The sequence below is a fragment of the Trachypithecus francoisi genome, unplaced genomic scaffold (genome assembly GCF_009764315.1).
Source record: "Trachypithecus francoisi isolate TF-2019V2 unplaced genomic scaffold, Tfra_2.0 Lachesis_group20, whole genome shotgun sequence".
Lineage (NCBI taxonomy): Eukaryota > Metazoa > Chordata > Mammalia > Primates > Cercopithecidae > Trachypithecus > Trachypithecus francoisi.
This window is the reverse complement of record NW_022681466.1, coordinates 52,894,416-52,922,137: the sequence shown is the minus strand read 5'-3', so window position 1 is coordinate 52,922,137 and position 27,722 is coordinate 52,894,416. Positions and strand designations below refer to the sequence as shown.

Here is a 27,722-nt window from a genome sequence, read left to right as displayed (position 1 = left end):
GTCTGTCCCCAGGGGCAGCAGGGATGATCACGAAGGAAACCATGCCAGGCAAGGCAGGTGGTGGACCTCAGAGAATGGCACAAAATCGTAGCACCCAGATGACAGGCAGAAACTCCTGTCTGGTCAGATCCTGATGCACATCAGGTCCTGTCCGTCCTGGAGCATTCGTTGTGTCCCAGCAGTGTGCTGGAGACAACAATGGGGCTGTGGGGGACAGTGGGGTCCTGAACGTTCCTTCTGTATATTCCCATTGACACAGAAAGGTCATAGTGCATTTCTCAAAGCACTGCTAATCTAAATGGTCAGGGGGGTCTGATAAGTGTATCTATATTTGATATGGGGCCTTGCTCTGTTGCCCAGGCTGGAGTGCAGTGACACGATCATGGCTAATTGCAGCTTCAACCTTCTGGACTGAAGTGATCCTCCTACCTCAGCCTCCTGAGTAGCTGGGACTACAGCTGCACAACTGTGCCACCTCAGAGAAGTAGATTTTAAAACAAATGCAATTTTCTCTTGCTGTTAACAACACTGAAGACTAGTAGCAGAGGAGTGAAAGTGTGGGTTAAGAGCCTTAAAAACTGTGGAAAGGGCTCGATGCCAGTGGAGAGCACTTAGTTATTCCAGTGAGAAGAGAGCACCTAAATCTGGGTCTTAAAACACATGAAAACTCCAGGCCTTTCTCCCAGCCTTTTTGCACATTGGGGGCGGGGCCAGAGCTCCACAGATGGCCATGCTCATGACTTCATCTAGAAACTAAGCAACAGGATTTCTAGATTTCTACGCCCAAAGCATCCACGCACCCACAGAGACCATCACACCAACTCCAGCATGAATACAAAGTGAAAGCATGTTCTTGGCATGAAAACCATCTGCTCACACCCCACCTTGCTCCTAAAGTAGCAGAACCTATTCCACCAGCCAGGGGTTTATACTCCTTATCTTAATGGAATTAATGCTTTTCATGGGGCCATAATAGAGACTCCAATTTAGGAGATTTTCAAGAATTGTTGTAGAATGTTTTGTGGTAGTTAAAAAGGTCTTCCTCAAACTGTCAGAAAAAGCAAAACTGGTAGTGTAGGTTTACTTTAACCAGGCTCTTTTAAAAGTAAATGTTGCAAGATAGGTTTCCAGAGCGCAGATTAATTAAATGAGAGTTAAGATCAGAGTCTGAGTACACACGAATGTGCTGTTCTCATCAGACTCTGACATCCTCTGTATTTTCTTCTTGACTTAACAGGGGTCTCCTCTCAACCTTTTCCAAAGCAATGTGACGGTTTCTTCTCCAAAAGTTAAAAAAAACCCAAACCCCCCAAACCTTCCCCCGCTTTGAATGATTCTTGGAGGGAATTCCTTTTTTGCAATCAGAGTCTGAAACCTGGGCTGCAGGTCAACAATCTCGAGTAGTTATGAAAAGACCAGGGTTACTGGAGAAACGAGCAGAGGAACGAGCAGAGGAAGGAAGGAAGGAAGGAGAGGGGCTGGGGGTTTTGTGCAAGATTTAATAAAAAACAAACAAAAATAGGAATGGTTGCTTTCAACATTTTCCAGGTTGTGAAAGGTTTGCCACGATTCTCAGGGGTGTGGTTCTAAGCGGCATCAGTGGAACAGATACAAAATGCTGTCTTCCTCCCAGGCCGGAAGGCAGCGCACCTTCTCCTCTTAACAGCCAGACTAGCGGGTGAGGAGTCAGTGCTGTGACCCAGGCCAAAAGCTGGAGTGTCCGCATGGCTTTTTCTCTGACCAGTGGGGATTCCATCTACCTTGAGGCGTGCTGGCTGGGCCGTTTCCACACCAGCGCGTGGTGAGACAGGGTAGCTTATCAACAGGCTGCTGGGCCTTAATACTGACAGTGAGTGCAGCGGGTCATAGACAGGAAGGGACTAACACAGATGCCCTCCCAGTCCCCACTGCTGGCCTAATTTTAGAATACCACGGAAAAGAGCTTTGATGAAGACAATAGGAAGTCAACACAGCAGAGAGTGGTGTGGACAACCCAGAAGCCAGCCTCACACATTCCATGCCCACAGTTAACGATGACAACAACAGCAATAATAATAATAAAACAAAGGTACAGGTGAAAAGCAGCGCTCAGGGTGTGCTGCTGCAAGCTGGGGAAGGCGCGTGCTCAACTTGGATGGGACACAGCTAGTCTTTCTTCAAGTCCCTGGATTCAAAGAGCTTCAACCGTTCTTGCACCGTCAGGCCTTCCTTCAGACTCTGGGTAGAGACAAAGCAGGAGGAGAAAATAAACACACCGTTAGACCCCCTGCACTGGACCGGACCGGACCGGATCAGACCAGACCACTGGTGGAGCCGGCATCAGTCAGAGAGCCGGGTGCAGGTGCGGTTAGTGGGCATGCCAGGAGGAGAGGCCCCGGGAAATGCTGTTATTGGTGGAGGATGTTTTCTCCTTCAGAAAATTACTTGGATGAAAAAGGAAAAAAAATCAGAGAGACAAGACCATGTGTTTAAGCAGCTAAATTCTGAGCTGAGGGTTCTTTAGACAAGCAGTGATCAGACGAATCCAGCCAGGGAAAACAGTGCAATGAGCGAGGAGACTGCCCATCCCCGTGTCTTGTCTTGTGTGTGGATTTGTCCGCATCCAGCCCCGGAGAGACTTCACCTGACAGCCTCCGCTGAGGAGGACCAGATGCTCCAGGGCACCCCAGTGGGATGGGGGTGCGGGGACAGGGCCTCGCTCCCACAGCACCTCTGCAGCGCCCGCTGCCCTCAGACCCATTTCTGGCATTCCCTGATCAGAGGCCTGTGAGTGTTATGGGGATTTGGGAACACACCAACGTATACAGTAAGATTTTCAAAACATAAAACCAATACTCTGTTCACGTGGGATCTTGCTAAAGCTTAAATCTGTATATCCAGAGATGAATGAGATCTTACTAACTGGGGGACAGAATATTTTCCAGCTCATTCTTACAGACTTTCTTCAATGATTCAATTTCTGAATAAGAAAAGGAAGAGCACTTTTCAGAGAATGACTGGAAATGAAGGGCATTCCAGTACTGACTGGAAAGTGCCGTGGCTCCTCACTCATCTCCCTCTTCACGCTAAGTGTCGCCATCAGACAGCCCTGCCGACTCCCCACGGCTTACCCTTGCCAGAGCTGGTGTAGGTACAGGCTTTACTGAGAAATCAGAAGCTGAAGGGATGGCCTCTAGCTCAGGGTCTGCATGATTCTACCAGTTTCAACCAAAAACCTGAGCAACCTGAAACTGCGGGCGATACCCCATCTGCTGGGGAGTCTCTAGCTCAGGCTCAGGCACACTCTGACACCGCCCTGGAGGCCCTGGTGTGATGGACTGGGGACTGAGCATGGGCTGGCCAGCTTGAGGCTCCCTCCAAAGCTCAAGGGAAGGGGGAGCTCCAGGGTCCCCCACCCCACCCAGCTCCACCCAGAACAGACCTGCTTGTTTGTTATATTCTGGAGCTGTGTGTCTGTGTAAATAAATAAACAATGTTATTTTTAAATAAAGGGTTCTGCTGCTAAGCATTTTAAAACTCACTGGTCCAGGTGAGCCTCACCTCAAGCAATTGTTACAGCTTGATAATTGTGTGTGTCTGAGAGGGTTTCTTTGGAAGCTTGCCACAGAGAGTGGGTGGGGGAATGGGGAGAAAATCCATCTCCCATTCTGAGCCCAGATGTGCTTCAACACCCATGCCTGCTCCTAGGTGCCCTTGGGGTCCCTCCCCGCAGGGTGCAGGGTTCTTACAGCAGTCAGTCTTGCAGAGGACCTGCGTAGACATCTGGTCACCACTAAAGGGGCTGGCGCCAAGCCAGGCAGGCAGCCCGAAGCCTAAGTGCTACTCAGAGGCACGCCCCAGAGCATGGCTGGGGGATGTCACTGTCATATCCCGGTTCCTGCTTGCTGGGGACTTTCTGTCAGGACTGTAGTGAGTTTGGACACTCCTAAGGCCTTGATTTGCTCCTTGCAGGCACTGCATGAGAAGCCCCAGAATTCTGCTACAGCAGGCCCAAGGGAGGGGAGCACTCTGACAGCCATAGCACCCAGCATGCTCGCTGCTGGCTCCTGCCCCAGTGACAAGGGCAGAGCTCAGGCTTGGGTGATGCTGGACCTGCTACAATTCCAAGGGTGGGAAGTAAGCAAAACCCCCTACACTATTCCCAAACTGGCTCCGGGAGGCTGTTTCTCTCTCTACGTCCTCTGGATTCTCTCCTGATGGCTGCTCAGCCCAAGGACCCCTGCACAGGTTCGGCTGCCATGCCTGGCCCTCGGGGCTCAGCCAGCTCCCTCTGGGGTTCATCTCCCCCTAGGCTTGGTCTCTCTACTGAGTGCCTCCTGCAGCCCCGCATACTGAGTTGAGCACTAACACGGGGGCCCCTTAAGAACCCTGAGGGAAGCATTCTCTGGTCTCAATCCCAGAAAAGGCTGTGCTGCTCTTAAGCAACTTGCTGGCTTTGATTTTGTAGCAGCTGAAACTTGTGGTCCTTTTCAGTGAGACAGGACAGAAAAACAGAATAGAACGAAAGACACAGATCAGTGCACATCAGATGCCATATCAAAAACACCAATGAGAAGTATGGTTTCTGGGCAACTTCATTCCCGTCTTCTTGAAGGGTTGGGTGGAGTTTTCAGATACAGTTGAGGAAAAGGATGACACCCACCCATGCCTGTGCCTCCTAATGTCTCCTGGGAGCGCCAACAAGGCCCCATCCTGCCCCGTTGCACTGCAGACATCTGTGAAGTCCTTGGACTGGCCCTGCACTCCAAGGACTTTCTTATTACAGAAACCCAGCCAAGCCAAACATCAACTTAAAAACACATCAGGAGGACCCCATCCTGGGGTTTCTCTCCATCCTTTTCAGTCCTCCCTGGGGCCCAGACAGTCTGCTCCCTCATCCCTGCTCTGGCTGGTTCCCAGCCACTGTGAGAGGCCCCCACCCACTCACTGCACAGAGTTACTGTCAGGGGCCCGTGGGTGTCGCACAGCCTCCCTGGAAAGGTCCTGTCAGTGACAGTTGGTCCCCTCCCCGACTGTCACTTATAGGCATGGTCCAAAAGCCCAAATCACTAATAGTAAACTTCAAACTCCTTCAAGAAAAGCTCAAAGATACTAGCTAGAGTTTAGCCTCAAATAAGTAGTAGAATCTTCAGTAAGAAAACCATGAACCAAAAAACAAGTTTCCTTTTGCTAAACAAAATGTTCTTTATGTTTAAAGAAAAACGCCCAAGCTAAGTTTTCAATCAAGCCTAAACCACATTTGGGTATAGGTGACTTAGGACTGTAGAAAAATAAAACCAAACTGACCAGGCTTAAAACCCTCAACTCTTTTTTTTTTTTTTTTTTTTTTTGAGGCGGTGTCTCGCTCTGTCGCCCGGACTGGAGTGCAGTGGCCGGATCTCAGCTCACTGCAAGCTCCGCCTCCCGGGTTCACGCCATTCTCCTGCCTCAGCCTCCCGAGCGGCTGGGACTACAGGCGCCCGCCACCTCGCCCAGCTAGTTTTTTGTATTTTTAGTAGAGACGGGGTTTCACCGTGTTAGCCAGGATGGTCTCGATCTCCTGACCTCGTGATCCGCCTGTCTCGGCCTCCCAAAGTGCTGGGATTACAGGCTTGAGCCACCGCGCCCGGCCAAAACCCTCAACTCTTTAGCCGAGCCTCAGGCTGAAGTCCCTCGGCTGGCAGGGTGCTGTAGGCGTGCCTGAGAAAGGGCCAGCATAGGGAGGAAGACATGGTTCTTGCTTTCCTCCACGTTCTCATTCCGGAATGTATGAGATCAAGCCACTGAGCCAGCAACTACTCATTCTCAGGGTGTCTCCCACCATGGGCCTGCCCCCACCTCCTCTCTGGGATAGGGCCTTCAACGGCACCTAGTGAGAAGCTTTTGTTTTATTAAAAAAGAAAAAAAAACAAAAAAACAAAACTGGTAAATATTTTGCCCTTATTGCTTGTAGTTATCATGCTCTTCTGAACCATCTTCACCAAGCTCTAGTCCTGGTTTATCCATTCCTAGAACGAGCAGCCTGTTAGCCTTCCTTGACAGAGGCCACTAAGTGGGTCACTAGGTGGGCGAGGCCTTTGGTGACGGCAGACTTCCCTTGCCAGTGTGGACATCTGTAAACTACCTCGTGACAGAGGGCAAGACAGGTGTCCCCTGAGAGGGTGGAGTGAGTTCAGCCGTTGTGCACGGATTATCCAACATGCATATGCTGATGGTGCCTGGCTCTCTGCCTGCCCACCAGGCTACAGGAGCGCCTCACTGCCAGGGTCATCTCTGTTAAGAGGTTAGAGTGCCAATTAACTCCCCAGAGCAGGTTAAAGAAACCTCACTTGGATTTGGTATGTTGGGGCAGGATGAATTGAAATAAAGTAACCATGACGCAGGCGTTTGCCATGGGGGTGTGAGCAGTGCATGCAGGCAGTGGGAGAGGCGGTTTACCTCCTGCATGGGCCGGGAAGCGGGTGCATTTCAGGTATCCCACGAGACCTGCTCAATTACGGACTGTCAGAGGAGAGAGCAGACATGAGACACACAACCAATCCCTCACACACGCGGTGCCGCTCCCACCTCCGCCCGCCCTCCTGTGCATGGCTGGCTCTGGACAGCACACTGAAGATGTACTGCTTCCTGGCTGGGGAAGGAGAGCAGGCAGCATCGTCTCCTGGAGGCGGCACCAGTGTCACAACAGTGACGTGCAAGGAACACCACAGGCACAGCTGACAGCAGGCCAACACGAGCGGGCTGGGTGAAACCTGGCCTCGAGGCAGGAGCCGATCATGCCAAGCACTGCTCTTCACAGCCCTGGCCTCTCAATGTCACTGCCAGGAGGTGGCTCCAAGACAGAGACAGAGCTCAAAGCCACCAGAACCAGCCCAGCAGGGTGAGCTTGGCCTGGCTGAGTGCTGGGCCCTGGGGCTTTCGCAGCTGCGGCCCACAGGAGCACCCTTACTTCAGTTTGGGCTCCTCTCCCCAGTGTCCCTCAAGCCCTTCCCACCAGGGGGCTGGACCCCAGTCTCACCTTGGACCTGATGTTTCTGAGTTGCCGGGTGACACAGGATCTGTCTTTCTTCAAGAAGTCAGGGTTGCTTTTAGATTTCATTATATCTGAAGTATATAATGAAAACAAACAGACCTGTTATCTTTGCTTTCTAAAACCCTATGGAAGCAGACTGAATCCTGAAACATTTCCCAAGCTTCCTACTGCAGCATACTTAGGACACTTCCTTAAACAACTCTAAGGGAATTCAAAGCCAATAACCATACAACATGCTAGATCTTTTCAGACCACCACAAAACACCAGCACAATGGGAGAATGTGTACGTGGGGCCCTGCCAGGGCTTCCTGCACTGTGGCTGTAGCCCAGAACAGCATTCCCTCCAAAGCGACTTGGTCCTCTCACTCCGCTGTGGGACCTCAATGCTGGCAGACCCCCACCCCCATTATCCACGATTCTCCACCTTCCTCCTGGTAGCACAGGACTGTCTAAAGCAAGATGGTAAGGCCAAGGCCTTCTCATGACATCCACCCACCCAGACAGCAGTCTTTTAGGCTTCTTACAAATGTCTACTTAAATACCTGTAACACAAACATATATGGAGTCATATCACACATCCTGTGCATGTGTGAGATTTTTTGTTTTGTTTTCTCTATTTTTTTTTGTTTTTTTTTTTTTTTGAGACGGAGTCTCTATCGCTAGGCTGCAGTGTAGTGGTGCGATTTCAGCTCACTGCAACCTCCACCTCCTGAGTTCAAGCGATTCTCCTGCCTCAGCCTCCTGAGTAGCTGGGACTACAGGTATGTGCCACCACGGAGAGCTAATTTTTGTATTTTTAGTAGAGATAGGGTTTCACCATGTTGGCCAGGCTGGTCTCGAACTCCTGACCTCGTGATACACCCGCCTCGACCTCCCAAAGAGCTGGGATTACAGGCGTGAGCCACCGTGCCCGGCCCTCTTATTTCTTTTAAGAGACAGATTATTGCTGTGTTGCCTGGGCTAGAATATAGTGTCTATTCACACGTGTGATTCCACTACAGCTCACCACAGGCTTTTTTTTTTTTTGAGACGGAGTCTTGCTCTGTTGCCCAGGCTGGAGTGCAGTGGCCGGATCTCAGCTCACTGCAAGCTCCGCCTCCCGGGTTCACGCCATTCTCCTGCCTCAGCCTCCCGAGTAGCTGGGACTACAGGCGCCTGCCACCTCGCCCGGCTAGTTTTTTGTATTTTTTAGTAGAGACGGGGTTTCACTGTGTTAGCCAGGATGGTCTCGATCTCCTGACCTCGTGATCCGCCCGTCTCGGCCTCCCAAAGTGCTGGGATTACAGGCTTGAGCCACCGCGCCCAGCCAGGCTTTTTTTTTTCTTTTCTTTTTTTTTGAGGCAGGGTCTCATTCTGTCACCCAGGCAGGAGTGCAGCAGTGCGATCATGGCTTACTGCCACTTCCACCTGCTGGGCTCAAGTGATCCTCCCACCTCAGCCTCCCAAGTAGCGCTGGGACTACAGGTGTATAAATGCCAGCAGTCCCAGCTAGTTTTTTTGTACTTTTTGTACAGACAGGGTTTTGCCATGTTGCCCAGGCTGGTCTTGAACTCTTGAGATCAAGTGATCTGCCCACTTCAGCTTTCCAAAGTGCTGGGATTACAGGTGTGAGCCACCTTGCCTGGCCACCACAGGAGTTTTGACCTGTTTCATTTTGACCTGAGCCAGTTCACCCCTTCTTAGGCAACCTGGTGATCCCCTACTCCCAGGAGGTCACCATATTGATACCAAACTTAGTGTGGACACCTGATCGATTTAGCTTTGTGCGTGACTGCCCAGAATTCCTGGGCTCAAGTGATCCTCCCACCTCAGCTTCCTGGGTAGCTAGGCCTACCACCAAGTCTGATTACTCAGGGTATTTATGGAAAAATGGAGTCTTCCTCCCAGCATCTGTCAGTACCACCATAATCACTATTCCTTGCCTGACAGAAAAAAAGTTGATTTTTTTTTTGCGGGGTATTAGTGAGCTAGCACATCTTTTCCTGTTTGTGGGTCTTTATAAAAAAATCAAGATGAAGGTCAAATGAAATTATGTATAATCTGGCCAGGTGCAGTGACTCACACCTGTAATCTCAGCACTTTGGGAGGCCAAGGTGGTTTGAGATCAGTCTGGGCAACGTGGTGAAATCCTGTCTCTACTAAAAATATAAAAATTAGCCAGGTGTTGTGGTACACACCTATAGTCCCAGCTACTGGGGAGGCTAAGGTGGGAGAATTCTTGAGCCTGGGAGGCGGAGGCTGCAGTGAAATCACGCCATTGCATTCCAACCTGGGCAACAGAGCAAGACCCAGTCTCAAAAAAAAAATTACGTATGAGCTGAAAGTGCTTGATAAAATGTTAACTCTTTCATCCTCCCTGCCATCTATTTTTCAAAGGGTACCTAAATGTTTTTAACCAAGAAAAAAAAAAAAGTCAGTCCTGCTGTTCATTTCAGAAAGCAGGGGGCTCCCTCCCATTCTCCACTCTATGGCCTTTTACAGATATTATAGTCAAATCCTAGGATCAAGCAGCTAGTGAGAGCTACTTCTGCCCAGTGGTTGAGTTCTTTAGAAAAACAAGACTTGTTATTACTTCAAAAATATTATGCTGATATTATGGGTTTTCCCTAGAGCAATCAGCACAGCATCCACTGCTGTGCTGGGGAGAGCAAGGCCTGTCTGGGGCAGCTGTGTGAGGCTGGTGCTCCTGCTCCACTGGGATGCCTGGGTCTACAAGCATCACTGGGACTCTTCTGCTTCGAGTCAAGCACCGGGAAACCTCTATGACCAAACCCCCATAACCCCCCCAGCAATAGCCCAGAGGACATGACCCAAGGACACACCGTATCCGGACACCGTGGCACTGTCAGGGGACTTCTCCCCCAGCGCTTCCGTTGCAGCCTTGAGCTGCTCCTTCAACCTGCTGATGTCACAGTCAGCTTTAGCCTTCGTGATGCTGAGCTCTGTGTAGATGTCTTTGTACTTGTCACTTGCATACTTCTTGTCCTTGGGAGTGAAATGACAGAGAATGGTAGTTACCTCCAGGAAACAGGAGCATGCACAATGTGGCCTGTCTCCCTGGGGACTGAATACGGTGGGGAGGCTTGCTTTGGGCGGGAGAGGAGGCTTGTTCACCTCTGTCTTCTAGAGGCAGAAAGTGGACAGAGAGGAAAAACCACGGGGCCTGAGGACACGGGCACAGCCATCAGGACGTGGAAGGATAATCTCCAGGCCTGGTGAGTGCAGGAGGCAGTTCCGGGATTGCCTGACCAGCCTGGTGTGGCCGAGTGCCCAGGCCCCTCCCTTGTGGGCTTTAGCCTGGAAAACCCTCTCTGTGTCTGGGATTCCCTAGGTGACTGAGTGACCACCAATGATTCTGTCATCTCCCCTGATTTCAGGAGTCCCTGGAGGAGGCTGGTGAAAGCCAGGAGGTGGCTCAAATGGAAGTCAAGCCTTGCCTCACTTCACAGGCCTTTTCTCTGGAACGTTCCTCCCAAAGGACACAAAAAGCACATACACACTGATGCTGGAGCCAGGCCAGGCAGGTTGCTCATGTCCACGTTCCCATAGCACCTGCCTGCAGGCTGGTCTTTTAAGAGAACTTGATTTTGGAAAGTGCCTTCCTCACAAGAGTAAAATCTGCTTCAGAAGAACCCATGCTGAGCCCCAGCCTGAGTTCAGGAGGCGCATGTCACCTAGAGCCTGTTCCCATACCCGCCCTCCTGCGGTGCGGTGACCTTACCCGCAGTGCCGTCTGCAGCTCATCCTTGAGGGAGCTAATTTCCTGTTTCAGGTACTGTATTTCTGATTCCTTTACCCGCAATAAGACCTAAAATGACAGAGAAATTAGGGACCAATATTCAGGAGCAAAGGAACCACCAGAGTCTCCAGAGCAGGGTGAAGCGTGCAGAGGGCTCTCCAATCACCAGTGAGCAGGGCAGCCCCGCAGTGCCCAATGCGGGGAAGCATCGTTTCAACACTGCTCACAGCTTCAGCCTCACATACAGAAACAGGAAGAGGAAAGAAACGGCCGTGACTCCTCCCAGTGCCAAGGACTCCCTCCTCAGCCTGGGGTGCTGTGAGCTAGACCTGCTTGTCTCCAGGGACCAAGCCTGCGAGAATCAGGAAATGTTACCACTGACACTTGTGTCAGACTCACTCAGCTCTCCGGCCCGCCTTTTTGGTAAAGCACTCATTTAGTACAAGGCACAGGCACAGCAGACAGAGGCCCCACACCTGAACTTGTGGCAGGAGCTGATCACACCAAGCACTGCTCCCCCCCAGCCTTGGCCTCTCAGTGTCGCTGCCAGGAGGTGGCTCCACTACAGAGACGAAGCTCAAAGCCACCAGAACCGGCCCAACCGGATGAGCTCTGGCTGGCTGAGTGCTGAAATTTTAGCACATTTTAGGGTGAAATTTTAATTGAATGTGGAGAAATCTAAGTGCCTTCCTAAAAGGACACCCTATACTCCAGAATCCATCATTCTGACATAAAGCAAGCCTCCCTGACCTGAGCTGCAGCAGCCACATGGCTACAGAACGTCTCCTTTTGAGTGGTCAGTGTTTGTGGCATGGCAGAAATGGAGAGGAGTGGGTCGGGGGAGTGAGATGGGGTCAGGATCCCCACAGCCTCTCCAGGGCCCCGCTCGGCTAGTGGCTCTCATGCCACTTGGCAGCTCACTGCTCGCCACCTCCGGGTGACTTGGATCTTCCTGGATCCTGCGACTCCTGCTGTCTCAGGTCTGTCCCTCCCACACCCTGTAAGGGGCCATGCTGCACTCCCCTGGGGCTCCTGGGTGCAGAGCTGAGTCAGGCGCGGCCTAGCTCCTGATGGTACCTCTAGTTCATAGGCATCCTTGCCCTGTGCAAGGGGTGACCCAGTGGCCTCCCCACCGCCGTCCCCAGTCAGCAGCGTCCGTAACCGTGTGATCTCTGCAGCCAGGCGGTTGTTCAGCTCCTGGGGACAGCAACACAACAGTGACACTCCAGAGCTGCCTGGGGCCAAGTCGCATGACACAACCCAGGAAGGCCATTTCCCTGGGTTCTTTGTGTATCTGTGGAACTGTGTAGCCGTGATCCAATCGATAATCCTTAATTCCTTTCTGTCACAATAACTAGTGTCAATCTGTTCCATGGCTGGTCCCATCTGAGCTCCTGTGGGGTCATCTTTAAGCCACAGCTGTAATGAGTGGACCCAGTCCTGCCTGAGGAGCCTCATACACAGCCCTGTGCAGCAGCCATACCCCCTTGGGAAGGCCTCAAGTGAGGATGAGACTATGTGCCAAGTCCCAGGGGGTGTTTGTGCAGGGCGGGGTCATAGAGGGCTGTTTAGTTTGGCGCCCACAGAAAAGCCAATATTGAATGAATCCTGACTCGAACCTTTCAATTAGCCAGGATTTAAATGCACCCCAATTAACTAAGGAGCAAGCAAATCTTTATTTTTATTATTTTTTTTGAGACAGAGTCTCGCTCTGTCGCCCAGGCTGGAGTGCAGTGGCACGATCTTGGCTCACTGCAAGCTCCGCCTCCCAAGTTCACACCATTCTCCTGCCTCAGCCTCCTGAGTAGCTAGGACTATAGGTGCCCGCCACCACGCCCGGCTAAATTTTGTATTTTTAGTAGAGATGGGGTTTCACCGTATTAGCCAGGATGGTCTTGATCTCCTGACCTCATGATCTGCCTGCCTTGGCCTCCCAAAGTGCTGGGATTACAGGCGTGAGCCACCACACCTGGCCAGAGCAAGCAAATATTAAGAAAAAAATCTGACAAAAATAAATGTGAGCAGTAAGCCTGACCCTGAACAGTGTCAGCTCAGTACCTGAGGGACAGGATCCTGGAGGACTGGGATGACCCTGCCAGGCCCTGCCCAGAAACAGTGAGCCAGAGGTTCAGAGGAGCACAGAGAAGACACCAAGATACCCGAGAGTCTCGGAAAGGGTCAAAGCAAGAGTGACGTCATGTGTATGCAGGTGGTGCACGTGGCAGTACAGCCTTGCTCTAGCTATCTGCGGTGACGATTCTGACAACACAGATGGCCACGCTGGATGGCAGGGAGAAGCCTTGGGGCAGGTGACCACTCTGTGGCTGAGGGACCTTCACGCCACTTTGAGGGTGAGGCCTGGCTCTAGCACTGGCTCACCTGACTATGGGTCTACCTGACCTTGAGTGCCCCCGACTAACCTTGGGCTCACCTGGCTGCAGGCTCACCTGGTTGTGGGCATTGAGCTCCTGGTTCTCACGCTGGCACTGCCGCAGGGCCTGCCGCTCGGCCTCCAGCGCCTGGGCCAGGTGGGCATTCTCCAGGCACTTCTGCGAGTACTGCTCCGAGAGGACCTCCAGTTCCCGCTGCACCGACTGCAGCTCCTCCCTGGGGAGAGGGCAGCACTCACTCCTCTGCCTGCTTCAGGAACAGGCCTCTCAGAGGCTGGTGTCCCTCCTTGACACCAGACACAGCCAAACACAGGTCAAGCCTGCACAGCCTGTTGTCTTAATCAGCCTGAGTCATATAGAGCAAGAGATCCCTTGCAGAGATGACCTCACCCTCACACCCCTCCCTGGTCCTTTCTCACAGTGTGACAGTCCTACAGTTAGCACTTCTCTGGGATGCCAGTCAGGACAGAATCCAGTCTGTGGCCACAGAGACCTCCCATTTCTAGACTCTCTTCTGACTCAGAATTTGTTTTCAGTAAACCCACTTTTGAAGCCATCTGTGTCTGACAGCCAGGACCAGGCTCCACATAAGACTCAAAAAACCAAGCTTCCTGAGGCTGTTCTGCCACCCTGGATCCAGGAAGGCCATCTCTCATGCAGGTGAACCAGGGATGAGGGGCTTCCAGGTGAGCCACCCTGCTCTGACCGAGGTCAGCGTGAGCCTCTACAGGGTGCCACTGACCGCTGCCAGCTCCTGAGGCAGGACCCCTGGCTTCAGCTATACTACAAAGACTCCTGGTAGAGCCTGAGTGCCGTGACATTCATGGTGGCCAATCTGTGGGCTCTTGGCTGTGTCAATTCTACCAAGTGAAAAAAGTCTACAGCAGTTATTCCGGTATTGTTCTATCCTTCTGCCTGTGCAGAGGGAATCAGCACATGTGTGGTTTTAAACTGCAGTGCTAGTTCTCACTTCTGCCCGGTACGACTAAGCCCAGCTGCCTGGCTCCTGGTGGGCTAGCGGGGCAGCTGTTGAGGAACACGTCTGGGCGGTTGCTGGGATCAGCCGTGGACAAGAGGGGAGTTTAAGATTTCATTTGTTGCATCTCGTTCTTGGCATTTCAAGAAACAGTCTCTCTGAATAGAGAAGGCCCCACTTGGGCCACATCCTGCACTGGACAGGAGGGCATCTGAGTTGCTCTCAGCACACATGGGCCCCAGGCCCCAACTTTTGGAGGCCTCTGCAAAGACACAGGAAGGGCCCAGCTGTGGCCTGGCCAGCCACCTTCCAGAGGCCCTCCCAAGGGCAGATGGGCAGGCCCAGCCACTTACAGGTACTGGCGCCGCAGGGCCTCAACGTCCGAGTTGACACTGCTGATCTGGGACCGCTGGCTCTTTTCCAGCTCCCGCTCCATCTCCTCCCGGTGGGCATTCTTCATGGCTTCGATGGCTGCAGGCAAGGACATGGCCTCAGCACCAAGGGGTTATGCCCTTCCTGCCGGCAGGGGTGGGGGTGGGGAGCTCCATACAATGGAGTGGCACTTGCCACTGCTGATGCTTGCTTACTCAATCAGCAGTCGGATTTTGCATGACAGGCTGGGCCCTCATGAACCAATTCTCTGAGGTGGGCACGGGCTGGGAGAATTCTCCATGAACTCCCCCTGGAAGGAATGCATGTTTGGCTTTTTTTTTTTTTGGTGTTAGAAGAAAACCAAACTGATTAAATAAATGTCAATGTTAAATGCCAACGTGAGTTTATAAAACAAGCAAGCTTTTGTGCTGGTGTATTTTATTCCTTGGAACTAAATTAACAAACCACTGAGGTGGCGATTACATAAAGAGAAGGCAGCGCAAGGCACAGGGGATGTGCTTGTTTAGGGCCACCTGCTGGTGAGGCTACATATCCTCACGCTGAGGGCAGGGGCACTCTGGCCAGAAGTGGTCCCACATTGACAGGAGTCTGTCAGGGGGAAAGTCACTGGCTGGACTGACACTAGTCAGTCTACTTGTTGGGACGGGAAAGTCACAGGTTGGGACAGCTCCTTGTGTGCAGCTGGCCACGATGGGGCTGTCAGGTTGAAGTGTGCACTCTCAGCTTACAAACTCTCAAAAGGGACCTAAAACTGGCCTTTGCTTCAGAGTGAATAGTCAAAGAACCCTTCAACAATGAAGCTTACATCTCAGCCAAAAGGCAATTCAAAAGCAGCCATTCCTCTGACTTGTGTGTCTGGCTCAAGAAAAGCTGGTCACCCACCCTGCCCTCAGAGTTACCCCACCCCCTACCTGAGATGGTGGCTGCTGTCTCCTCGGCCAGGAGGCGGTCTTTCTCCTCCCGAAGTTTCTCTAGCTCCCGCTGGTGCTGCCTCTGCAGATCTTCAATCTTCTTCTGGTGTGTTTCTTCCATTGCTGCAAACCCTCGCTCGCACGTGGCCTGCAAAATGCAAAAGGGGCTTCATCGACTTCTTGACCTCTAAGTTGGGGCCCTTTTTAGTAAATGAGCCAGGAATCCCACCCCGTCCAGGCCCAGCTGTGACTGGGCACTCGCTGAGCGTGCTTCACCATGGGCCTCCTGAGCAGGATCCCTGGGGCTGTCTGGGGATTCTGTGATGCCATCAGAGCCTTCAAAAAAGGGTGTTTCTAGCCAACTCTACATCTTATTTCTGTGATAGTACTGTGCCCCATTTCTTCCTAGAAGAAGTTGGTATGGTGGGTTGGGAGAAGCTGCTATGAAATGGAAACCAGCCAATCCCGGACCTTCCTGCGTTGCTGCCAGGTGGGTCCCACAGGAAGGAGGGAGGAGAGAGCACGTGTGCAGGGGCTGGCTGCATCTGGTACGGAGGGACATAGTGAAAGGCCGGTAAAACAGGGATGAGGGACTTGTCTGCTGGAGGGAACCAAGGCCATTCCACGTATAGGAAGTGGCCTGGCGGGCACCAGGCTGGGAACCTCTCAACCCACAGTGGGTTGGGGGCACACAGAGTCCACTTCTGGGAGCTGGGGGTTGGGCTCTGCCATTAGCCAGCTGACAACCTCCAGCTGGTCACTTAATGCTCAGGTGTTGACTGAGGGAATAAGATCAGGCTACAGGATCTCATTCCTTCTAGCCTGTGTCTTCTTTCTCTTTTTTTTTGAGACGGAGTCTCGCTCTATTGCCCAGGCTGGAGTGCAATGGCGCGATCTCGGCTCACTGCAAACTCCGCCTCCCAGGTTCACACCATTCTCCTGCCTCAGCCTCCAGAGTAGCTGGGACTACAGGCGTCTGCCACCACGCCTGGCTAATTTTTTGTATTTTTAGTACAGACAGGGTTTCATCGTGTTAGCCAGGATGGTCTCGATCTCCTGACCTTGTGATCTGCCCACCTCAGCCTCCCAAAGTGCTGGGATTACAGGCGTGAGCCACCGCACCTGGCCCTTTCTTACTCTTTTCTTAAAGGAGAAGGGCACCAATGACTTAGTACCTCTGCTAACTCCAACAAGACAGGAGACCTGCTTTCCAAGCTCTCCTGCACCTCACTAGAGCGACACATGCATGCCCCAGGATGGGAGCAAGTCACACCAGGAAGCCCAGGCCTGGTTATCGGAGCTGCACTCACTAACAAAGCAGGTGAGCGTGCTGCACAGCTGCTGGGAGGGGTGCGTGTGCAGCTATTTTGAACACGGAGGCACACACTTTCTGTCTAAATCCTTCACGTGGTCTGCTTCAGAGAAGGGACTGGGCCTCTCGCTGAGTTTTAAAAACTGGAAGAACGTGGCCACATTCCATTCGAAATTCAAGTGTGAGGGCTTCCCCAGTCTGGGCTCACAGCCGGCATCACTTGGTTAATCTTCTTGCATGTGGATTCAAGAAAGGATACCAAGAGATCCTATCAGCATGCACGGGCATCTTTCTCTGGGCCCACTTTTAGCTATGGCCATCTCTGAGAGCCTCAGGCAGTATTTCCAAACTCGTGGTCAGTCTGGACTTGACTGTAACCTATGTGCTGCTCTGGGCAAATGGCTCAGCTACTGCCACTATTAACTGGGCATCCCACCCCCTCCCCCAGTGGCTCCACCTGGAAGCAGCTGTCTCTTCCTGCCACCCTCACACCTCAGGATGGCTGCAGGAACTCGGAGCTCTGGAGCTCCTGGTCTTCAGACCCCAAGTTTGAGCTCTTCTTTCTCCCTCCCACTTCCTTTGGTTCGTATGTGGCTTCTCAGTTAACACATTTAACTAATAGGTCTTTTTTAATTAAAAAAAAATATAGAATACTTCACGAATGTGTGTGTCATCCTTGTGCAGCGGCCATGCTAATCTTCTGTGTATCATTCCAATTTTAGTAGAGGTGCTGCTAAAGTGAGCACAACTAGTATTAATAGATCTTTTAGGTCTTTTTTTTTTTTTTTTTTTGAGTCTACTTGCTGGGAAAAGCCTTATTTTGATCTGAGTGCTTTGGAATATTAAGCAGGTAAGAGTCAAAAATCTAACAGAAGCACTGGGACATCTTTAAAGACCCAGTTGCTTCTTTGGAGAGAAACTACATGCTAAAAAATAATTGATCTTGCAAACAAATGTTAATTTAAGCCAATCATTCCTGGGACCAAAAGAAGTTCCTCGATGACTACAATTGTGGTGTGGTGGAAGCCTGTGGATGTTAGAGGACGGCTGTTAGGCCAAGATCCTGTCCCCAACGACCCAAGTGGAAATCTGCATAAACTGATGAAATCTCAGTTTCATAGGTAAATAGGTGCTGTCTATTTACAAGTTCTGTATGTCTGCAGGGGTGGGTGAGAACCCCACACCTGGGCTAGAAGCTCCCAGGCACAGGAGGGGACACTATGCAATGGCAGCTAAGGCAGCAGGGAGTGGACAGTGTCCAAGCCCTTGGGAGGGGCCTCATCCTGACCTGCATCATCTGTTTCTCCCTGCTGGTGACACTGGCCCAGCACCATCTCTGGTCAGTTCTCAACATGAGGCAGTCCTCTCCCTTCTGATTTCTTGCTCACTGGTGGTATAATGGCACCTCCATGAGGCCTCGCCTGCACCTGGTTGGCAAACCTAAAGCAGTCTCGGTGTGGAGGGGGCTCTTACAGATGCAGACAGGAAGCAGGGCATTGCTGTGCCCAGGCCCTGCCCCTGTGGACCCTGCTGATTGTCTGGGAAGCTGCAAGGAAGGACACTAGCAAGCATGTTTGGGGTCAAAGCAAAGGTTTGTGCAATTAACTTTTCAAGGTGCACCTGGCACCATCTGGGTGCTGCTTTTGGTGAACTGACCACAGTGTCATCACATACACACACTTTCAAAAGATAGCTGTTGAAACCTTCTCACAACTCATAATAGTTTTTAAAAGGTTTTGACTGATTTGGGGAAAGAATGGTGAAAAAGAGCTTCTCTGGCTCACGCCTGTAATCCCTGCACTTTGGGAGACTGAGGCGTGTGGATCACCTGAGGTCAGGAGTTCGAGACCAGTCTGATTAACACGGTGAAACCCCGTCTCTAGTAAAAATACAAAAAAAATTAGCCGGGCGTAGTGGTGAGTGCCTGTAATCCCAGCTACTTGGGAGGCTGAGGTAGGAGAATCGCTTGAACCTGGGAGGTGGAGGTTGCTATGAGTTGAGATCACGCCATTGCACTCCAATCTGGGCAACAGAGCGAGACTCTGTCTCAAAAAAAAAAAAAAAAAAAAAAAAAAAAAGGCTTCTCAGCTCTCCAGAGGTGCTCGCTGACAACCACACCCGTGTGTCTTGGTGGGGCCGAGTCCGTCACACAGAGGTGACGTGTGAGCTGCTGTTTCCATTCAGAGCTACAGGAGTAAGGGGCTGGGAAAAACAGGTGTCCTGCTGGACAGTGGCCATGGGGATGTGCGGGCAGGAGCAGTGGCAGCCGCATGGGAGTCAGATGCTCGCTGCACAATGGTGCTGGCTGTGTGTGCGCCCGGCTCTGCCACATGAGCATGGGAGGCGCCACCTGAACATGGCTTTTGAGGGGCCTAGTCATCCCAGTCATTTACTGGGGCAGCTTCCTGAGTGGGAGGAACGTAAGGGCACAGGTATCATGGTAAACTTTTGAGTCTAAGGGATGACGCTTGGCAGCCACACATGGTGGGTGTGGTCTGTAGCTACAAAGAGTGGGGCCAGAGAGTTGGACCTCCACTCAGCCCACCCCCACCCCCAGGGCCTGGCATGTCGCCTTTGTGCTCCAGGACCTCAGGGGCGGGGGTGCAGGGCAGTTCTGGGGAAAAGCTACTTGTAAAGGTCCTGGGGAAGGGGACAGGAATGGCTGGAGGCTGTGCTCAGTGGGAAAGCTCTTCTCACCAGAGCACACATCAAATGCCAGTTCCAGAGAGGGACCCTCTGCCCAACTGTGCTCTCCTAGGGCAATCAGGGGGAGACTGCCCTCCAACCGGGCCCTGGCTCTCTGGGGTGTTGCTGTGACTGCAAGGCTGTCCTCAGGCAGCTGCCTCAGATTTGGGCTGGGACTGGGCCAGGTGAGGTTCTGGGGGGCGGGGGCAGGAAGGAGGCAAGGCTGGCAAGGGGACTGGGGACTACTCTCAGGAATACGGATAAGCCACATTAGGTTAAAGGCAGAGAAATGCTGGGAAGACTACATGCTCCTCTCCTACCAGGGACCCTGGCGGCCCTCCTGCTAGTTCTCCTGGTGGAGGACGCCAGGGGATGCCAAACAAGAGGCTAAGCCCACAGCCCAGGCCCTGCTGAGACCACACCACGGTCAGCAAGTAGAGGGACAGCAGCACATCCCCTCAATTCTGTTTGCACAGTAGCTGAGCCAGACATCCCCACACCCACCCCGTTATCAAGGAGGATCTGCTTTGCAAACTGAATGGGGCGTTAAGACCTTAAGGCTCTCCAAGTCCCTCTGGTACTTCTCGCGCAGTGTGGCCGCGTCGCCCTCCAGGTCCTTGTGTCCCAGCTCCTCCCGCATGACGTCCATCTGGGCCTCCAGCTCCTGGATGCGCTCTCTCAGCCCAGTCATGGAGTCAGCCTCTCCCTGGGTGGCCTGCCAGTCGGGGGCAGGGGCCGGCAGGGCCTTGGGGTGCGGCCCCTGGTGGAGGCAGAGGGTGTCCTGAAGGCACCTCAGGCTCTGCGAGTAGTGCTCCTGCAGGGTCCTCAGCTCCTCCTCGTGGATTGTCTGCAGCTCCCGGACCTTGAGCTGGAACCTGTCCTCCAGGGTCTGTATCTGCTCGCCATGATGCCTCTCCAGGTCCTGCCTATCTCTGACCGAGGCATCCAGCTGGCTCAGGACCCGGCTGCGCTCAGCCTGCAGTGTGCTCTCAGTCCTGGTCAGCTGCTCCACCACGCACCGGATCTCCTCCTCATACCTGCCCCGCAGGGTGAACATGCTCATGCTGTGCTTGCTCTCTGCATCCTCCAGACACTGCTGCTGATGGTCCAGCTGGGCGGCCTTGGCCTTGAGCTCTGCATTCTCCCTTTCAACAATGGCGATCACATCCAGGTACTCGATCTTCTGCTTGCGGAGAAGCTCCTCGTACTCCTCCCTCAGGGCCTGGGCTGCCTGTGCCTGCTCTGAGCAGGAGGGCTCCCGGGTCTGCCAGGACTCCTTGCAGAGCTGGAGCTCCTTCTCATATTCTAGCCGGATTCTGCAGGCCGCATAGCACACCTGGGCCTGGATAATGGCATCCTGAACCAACAATGAAGAATACTGACCGAGACCTCCAAAACAAGTGTTATACGAGAAACTCTGTGATGCCTGGAGAAGCTTCTGGCAATCTCTCAGCGATTCCACAGGTGGCAGAGATGGTAAGGCAGCAGCTATCTCCTCTAAGAGACTGGCCTTTTCCTTCAGCTGCTGGGCAAGCTCCTCCTGAATAGCAACAAAGGCCCCAGGGCTCTGGTCAGACACATGGAAGGGCTCCTGAGAGCCATCTGAGTCTCGGCCCAGGACTTCTCCTAAGGGTCTCAGGTCCCAGGACAGCTGCACACCATCTTCATGGCCCGCTGGAAGCCTGAGGGCTTCCAAGACCTGCTGCATCACTCTCTCAAAGTCTGGGGTTTGGTAGGCTCCCAGGATTTCCCCCAGCAGGCACTTGTGCTGCCGCAGGGCCGTCTGGGTGCCCCGCAGGGTCTCCTGGATGCTCTGCAGCCTGCGGCGGAACGACTCCCTCACTGACTGTGTGGCAAAGCTGAGCTCTGCCCTGACCCATGTGGCATTGGCCAGGATGGGGGCCAGGCCCTGTGGGATGCTCTGCTGCCCGTCTCCTGAGGCACCAACTGCCTCTCCTCCCAGCGTACCCAAGTGCTTCCTCAGAGACTCAACCTGGCTCCAGAACTCACCGTCCACCAGCACCTTCCGGGCCCAGGTGTCTACGGGGGCCCCAGCAGATTCCATCAGTGGCTGTCCTGACCAAGAAATCTCGTGGAGCATTCTGGAGACATCTGATGTTGTGTTCTTCAGGGAGTCTGCTATCTGGCTGATCAGCGAGGCTTCCAGAGCAATCTGGTCAGAAAGAAGCCTCACGCGCTCCTGCTCTGTCAGCTCAGGCTGGGGGCACTGCTGCAGGGAGGCAGGCTTCCTGTTCTCCTCGGTGCCACCTGTCTCCAGTTGTGCATGGGCCCCGCCATCGGCTGGGACCGGCCAGTGCTGCAGCGCTTGGATGGCGCTGACTAGCGCACTCTCCACACTGGCCAGGGAGGCTGCACGTGCGTCCTGCTCATCCTCCTGGCTGGCCCTAGGCAGAGATCTCAGTTGTTCTCGGCAATTTTCCAGGCACATCAGGGCCTGACTGTTCTTGACCTGGAAGTCCCCAAGCTCTCCAACATGCCCTTCAACCCTCCTGGCCCTCTCCTGCCTCTCCTGCTCCAGCTGGGAGGACAGCACACCAACCTGGAGCAGGCTGGCACGGAGCTGCTCACGCAGCTGGGCCTCGGTGCCTGCCCACTGATGATGCAGTGCAAGCAGTGCCTCACGGCTCTGACCCTGCTGGCTCTCCAGCCTCACGGTCACGTCTTTGAGCTTTTCCTCTGTGACGTAGAGCTTGGTCTCCAGGGAGTGGATGATAGAGAGATACGTGTCAGAGTCGCCAGGTGCAGGCAGTACACTGGGTGCAGGCTCTGAGGACATGCTTTCTTCCGAGGGTGACCGGTCCTGGCTGGTGTCGGAAGATGTGCTGCTGGTCCAGGTCTTCTCGGACCCTTCGGGGTGAATGTATCTTTGGCACTGGATTGTGGAGAACCGGATTCTTTGCCTTTTAACACCAGGTGCCCCCTGGTCGAGTTTGGCTGTGCCCTGCTGATGGCCCTCCCTGTCAAGAACTTCCACTGACTTTGGGGGCACCATGCTCTCTTCCCTACTGGGGCTGCCGTCACCGTACTCCTCCCCCGGAGGAGCCCCCAGGTCCTCATCCTCATCCTCGAGCCTTGTGTGTGGGAGGCCCAGAGGGGCCCTAGTGACTTGGACTGGTTGGCCTGGGAGCAAAGTGCCATCCCTTTCTGTCTCTTCAGGGGTACTCCGTGGTTCTTCCATGTCCTTTGGAGATTCACTTGCAAATTTCCTTAAAATCTCTTCTTTTGCTTGGAGCTTAATTTCTGTTTCCTCTAAGCTGCTCCCCAAGGCAACCATTTTAACCAAAGCCTCATTGAGGTCCTGCTCCTTCTTCTCCAGAACCTTCTCATGTGCTTCCTTAATGTGCTCCAGCTCTTCCTCCTTCTCTCTCAGCAGAGTGTGCATGCTCTGCAGCTGGCTGGAGACCCTCTGGTAGGAGTGCTCCAGGCTCTCGTTGTCAGCCTCTCTTCTCCTCAGCTTTTCCCGGAGCTCAGCCACATCCCCATCGGATGTGGCCACGCGCTCTGTCAGCTCCTGGAACCGCTGCCTGAGGAGGTCCCGCTCGTCGCAGAGGCTCTGCACGTGCTCTGTGAGCCTGCGCACACTGGCCTCTCGCGCCTCCAGCTGCTCCTCCAGCTGGTGCACCTGCTCACTGCCCTCGAAAGTGGCACTCAGCTTCTCCTTCTGCAGGGTCTCCACCTGCTGTGCCTGGCCCTGCAGCTGGTCCTCATAGGCGCTGGCCTTGTCTTCCACCTCCTTCAGGTTCTGCAGCAATGCCTGCTTCTCCTTCTCACAGCTCTCCAGCAGCAGCTCGTAGTTTCTCTGCAGCTTCTCCTCCATCAGCCGCTGGGCCTGCTCACTGGCGCCCAGTTGCTGGCTGAGGTCAGCAATGCGCTCCTGCAGCCTCTGGACCTCCTTTTGCCGGTCCCGCTGCAGCGCCTGTTGTGTCTCCAGGCCCCGTAGCTCCTGCGTCTTCTCCAGCAGCAGAGCCTCAGCACTCTTAAGCTTCTGCTCGCTAGCCCTCAGCTGGCTGCTCAGCGCTGCCTCGCTGTGTTGCCGCTCCTCCAGCTGCTCGCGGACCCGGCCCTGCTCCCGCTTCAGGTCGCCCTTGAGCTTGGCCAGCGCCTGCTCCTTGATGGCTAGCTCGGCGGCCGCATTGCTGAGCCGTGCCTGGAGGCTCCGGATCTCAGCCTCGTGGTGCCGGATCGTGTCCTTGGCCTCCCCATAGCTACGCTTCAGGGTCTGAATCTGGTGTGTAATCAGCTCCTGGCGCTGGCACTGGGCTTCAAGCTCACTTTGAAGGTCTTGGTTGACTCTATGGAGCCTCTGCCAGGCACCCGATGGGGAGGCGGCCACTTCAGTCTTAAAAAAACCGATTAAATACTGGTTAGTAACACTCGGGCCTCCCAGTTCTGAGTGTCACACCTCTGGCCAGGAACAACCACAGAAAGCTCCTTGATGGCTTTGGCTTTTATCCTTTGCACAACTTTATCTTTTTTCCCATTAAAAAAATCCAACAAATTATCTTTTTTTTCCTTTTCTTTTTTTTTTTTTAGTAAGTAGCTGCTTCCAGGTAAACAGAAAAACATGGACAATAACATCAGAAAACAGCTTTAACCAAATAGCTTCTAGGAGAAATAAACCAAACAAAACTGAATAATGGAACACACTGAGAAGCAAAACAAAGACTAAAGGACAAGAGAGCGCCAGGAAGAGGGACAGGCAGGAGGAGCAGAGCACCTGCAGCTGTTTGTTTCACAAAACAAAAAGTATGCAGTCTTGACAACAAATCCTAAACAAGCGCAGGACGTAAGGTGTAGGTAAATGATGCCACTTCCTTCTAAGACAGGAGGAGAAGGAAGGAAGGTAATGCTTGGGAGATGTCAGCAAGGTGACATCCAAACATTTTCCTGTGGAAAGTGTAGTCAGTCCTCTAGAGTAACAGGAAAAACTAATCTCTACCTGTAAGAAGACAAAACGAGGGGGGAACGGAAACCATGGAGTAAAATACAATAACCAACAAAACAAACAAACCTTTGCGGAGTTCAAAATGAGAAAAAGTGAAGCATGCAAAAACAAAACACAACGTAAATGAAACAAAACCCCCACACTGAAAGGCATGCAGAGACAGAACTCATTAATGCAGGGAAAAACAACACAAACAAGAGTGAGTCGAGCCCAGCCTAACAATCTGGCCTGCCTGTGGCTCCCTCTCGGTCTGCTGGCCGGGGAAGCCACAGATGTGACACTCAGTTAAGTTCAAGTTACACTTCACGCTCAATGTCCAAACCATGCAAGCTCCTCCCAGCAGTTAGTGTAGCACCCACCCCAGCAGCTGGCTCCTGATCCTTAACCCCACAGACCCCCTGCGCATTCTGAGTCGTGATTAAAAGCATTTCCAAAGTACAAAGGGTGGTGAAAAGTCACAGGTTATTAGACTTAGGGAAAAGGTATTAAAGACTAGCTTTGCCCAGTGCTGACCAACAGGGGCTTCAGTGTAGGCTCATGCAATTATCCAAGTTAGACAAAGAGGCAGGTTCCTAGATTAGCAATGTGCAACGTCCACTGCTAGTAAAAGTTGAGTATCCCTTATCCAAAATACTTGGAACAAGAACTATTTCGGATTTTTAAATATTTGCATTCTACTTACTGGTTGTGCATCCCCAATCCAAAAATCCAAAACCTGAAATGCTCCAGTGAACGCTTCCTTTGAGCATAATGTCAGCGTTCAGTTTTGGATTTTGGAGCATTTCAGATTTTCGAATTTGGCATGCTGAACTTGTATCTTTACCACTTGATTTGAAGTCAATTCTTACAGGTTGAGGCCCAATCAAGAATTTAAAAAGATGCTCCTCAAACCTGGAGGGTAAGCGCAAATGACCTTGGCGGGGAGGCCCACCGTCACCAGGTCTGAACTGGGCATGGCAATGACTATGGCAGAAGAGGCTGGAGAGGAGAGTCTAGGGAACATGGGGCAGAGAGGAACAGAAGGCCCAAGGAGCACGCAGGAGAAGAAACAGCAGAGAGTCTGCAAAGAGGCGGACTATGGTCAGAGGCCAGCCGAGTGCCCGTTTCATCTGCTGCCTGGGACGACTCAGACCAAGGTCAGCACACTAATGGTCTGGAAATGTAGACACTCAATACATGACAGAGACTCGGGGTCTAAGAGCTGGAAGGACCCTCAGGGATCCCTGGGTCAAAGTCTACACAGGCAGCAGGCTGCCGCTGTAGAGGAGGGGGACACATGCACTTGCTTTGGGGGTCAGTAGCAGGGCCAAGTCTTGAACCCAGGACCCTGATTCTAATATTATACCCTCAGCCACTGCTGAGAACTTAGGCTCCCTATTCTGGTACCCCATTTCACTTCTCCTGCAGTATTTATGTATCAATCTTCCTATCACAATCTCCCCTACCGCTCAATGGGGACAGGAGTATATCTGTTTTATGCCCGATACTTGGCACAGGGCCTGGCATGCTGCAAGAAAGTCAGCAGACACAGGCCTGCCCTTGGACCGGTTAGCTCCAGCCTTGTGACACCCCTATACCCGGGCTCTGTGGTACAGGATCTCAGAGGAGGTATCCCGGGGTTGGACTAGTAGTGGTAAGAGCCCCAGGTCTGCCTGCAGATGTGGTATAGACACAGATGGGAATGGGGTCCAGTGCTAGCTTTGTCACTGACTTGCTGTTGGTTATAAGCAGGCACTGAACTTGCTGTGTGATTCAATGTCTTCAATCTGTACAAAAGGCCCAATATTACTATAGTGAAAACTATGAGAAATCACATGCAAATATATGGTATTTATAATAAATGTACACTGGCTACTTTCAGAGTCAAAGGGAAAGGGCACCACAATGATTTTATTACCAAAAAAAAGTCCTTAGATATAGAGGTTTCAGGGAGATTCCCCAAAATGTCATACCAGGAGGGAAAAACACCACCCCCCGTGTCCCCAGCACATTGAGAGTCCAGTCCTGTGGCAGAAGAGCCCAGGGGTGTGAGCTCCCAGGAGGTGGCCCCTGCTGAGCCAAGTTTTGCACACTCCTAGCCTGCCTAAGCATGAACCCTTCACACTGAAGCTCCTGAGTGCACCATGGGCCACAGCAGCCCCTCTACCCTACCTGCAGCACGTAGCCCTCACGGGCGCTCTGCTCCCGGCCCAGGGCCACCCTCAGCTGGTCCTGCAGGAGCCGGTTCTGCTCCAGAAGGTCTGAGGCCTCCTTCTGGCTCTGCTCCAGCTGTTGGCAAAAAGACACAAACACTTTTATGCAAAATGACAATGATAAACAAAGCAGCTGCACAGCACAGACTCTTTCACTGGTCTTCCATGTGGCCCAAGAGTTTTGGAGTCTCCACATTTCAGCAGATGTGCTGATATGGCCTTTACCAGCAGCATTTGGAAGTGAAGGTTCCAGTGCAAGCCATCAGTAACAATGGCAGACCCGGTACCCTCTAGGGACCAAGGAACTACCTTATCCTTCTTACTCCAGGCAGCCCTGGGTGTCCACATAATTCCCACACCTGATCAAGGTTCCAACGTGCACGCCCTATACAGGCGCCAAGGACCATAGGGGGTGTTCATTTCTGAGAAGGGGGCTGTGTCCACTGGGGAACAAGGGTTTTGCATCTGCATCTAGAGGAAGACCACCCCATGGGGTCCTTTGAGTGTCCTCAGCTGGTCACACAGGCCAGGTTAGGCTCTACAGGGACCACTGTGAGTGGTGGCCTCAAGCAGGCCTCACTCCAGGGCCCACAATGGGTCTCAACTGAAATCACTCCATTTGACCAGTTTTACATGATGGATTCCACAAAGTTCTGTTTGCAAAAACGGTTCCCACAGTTCTCTCAAACAAGGTGTGGACACCTGTGAGTAAGCTATTTTACACTCTTCTTGCTTTCAACAGCTTCAGCTACTCATTCATCTGTCCACCTCTTCCCCACACACCTCCCAGGTGCCTCCTGATGCCTGGCCGTGTGCAGGGCTACCCATCCTGCTTCCAGAGCTCGTGCTGAGTGGAGCTGTGTGTGTGGTGGGCAGTCACGCCAGTGCCACCCAGGTTGTTGCCAGGCTGTGCTATGAGAGGTGGGGAGACCTCTGACTTTTATTTATTGTTTTGAGACGGACTCTCGCTCTGTCGCCAGGCTGGAGTGCGATGGCGCAATCTCAGGTCACGGCAACCACTGCCTCCTGGGTTCAAGTGATTCTCCTGCCTCAGCCTTCCAAGTAGCTGGGACTACAGGCACGTGCCACCACACCCAGCTAATTTTTGTATTTTTAGTAGAAACAGGGTTTCACCATGTTGGCCA

At 52.8% G+C, this 27,722-nt stretch overlaps 1 protein-coding gene and 1 non-coding gene across 2 annotated transcripts in view; both read right to left on the bottom strand.

Moving 5' to 3' along the window:
* Positions 1-1,479: 1,479 nt before the first annotated feature.
* Positions 1,480-27,722, bottom strand: part of MPRIP (myosin phosphatase Rho interacting protein) — a 146,446-nt gene continuing 120,203 nt past the window's right edge. The window contains 10 exon segments of the mRNA XM_033184326.1: positions 1,480-2,217; positions 6,998-7,083; positions 9,836-9,998; positions 10,735-10,821; positions 11,830-11,949; positions 13,200-13,359; positions 14,472-14,589; positions 15,423-15,570; positions 19,973-23,779; positions 26,537-26,653. Coding sequence (XP_033040217.1) covers positions 2,146-2,217; positions 6,998-7,083; positions 9,836-9,998; positions 10,735-10,821; positions 11,830-11,949; positions 13,200-13,359; positions 14,472-14,589; positions 15,423-15,570; positions 19,973-23,779; positions 26,537-26,653 — 4,878 coding nt within the window. The 3' untranslated portion in view covers positions 1,480-2,145.
* Positions 17,374-17,480, bottom strand: LOC117068154. Its single transcript, XR_004431005.1, has one exon. It is a non-coding gene; the product is annotated as a U6 spliceosomal RNA (small nuclear RNA).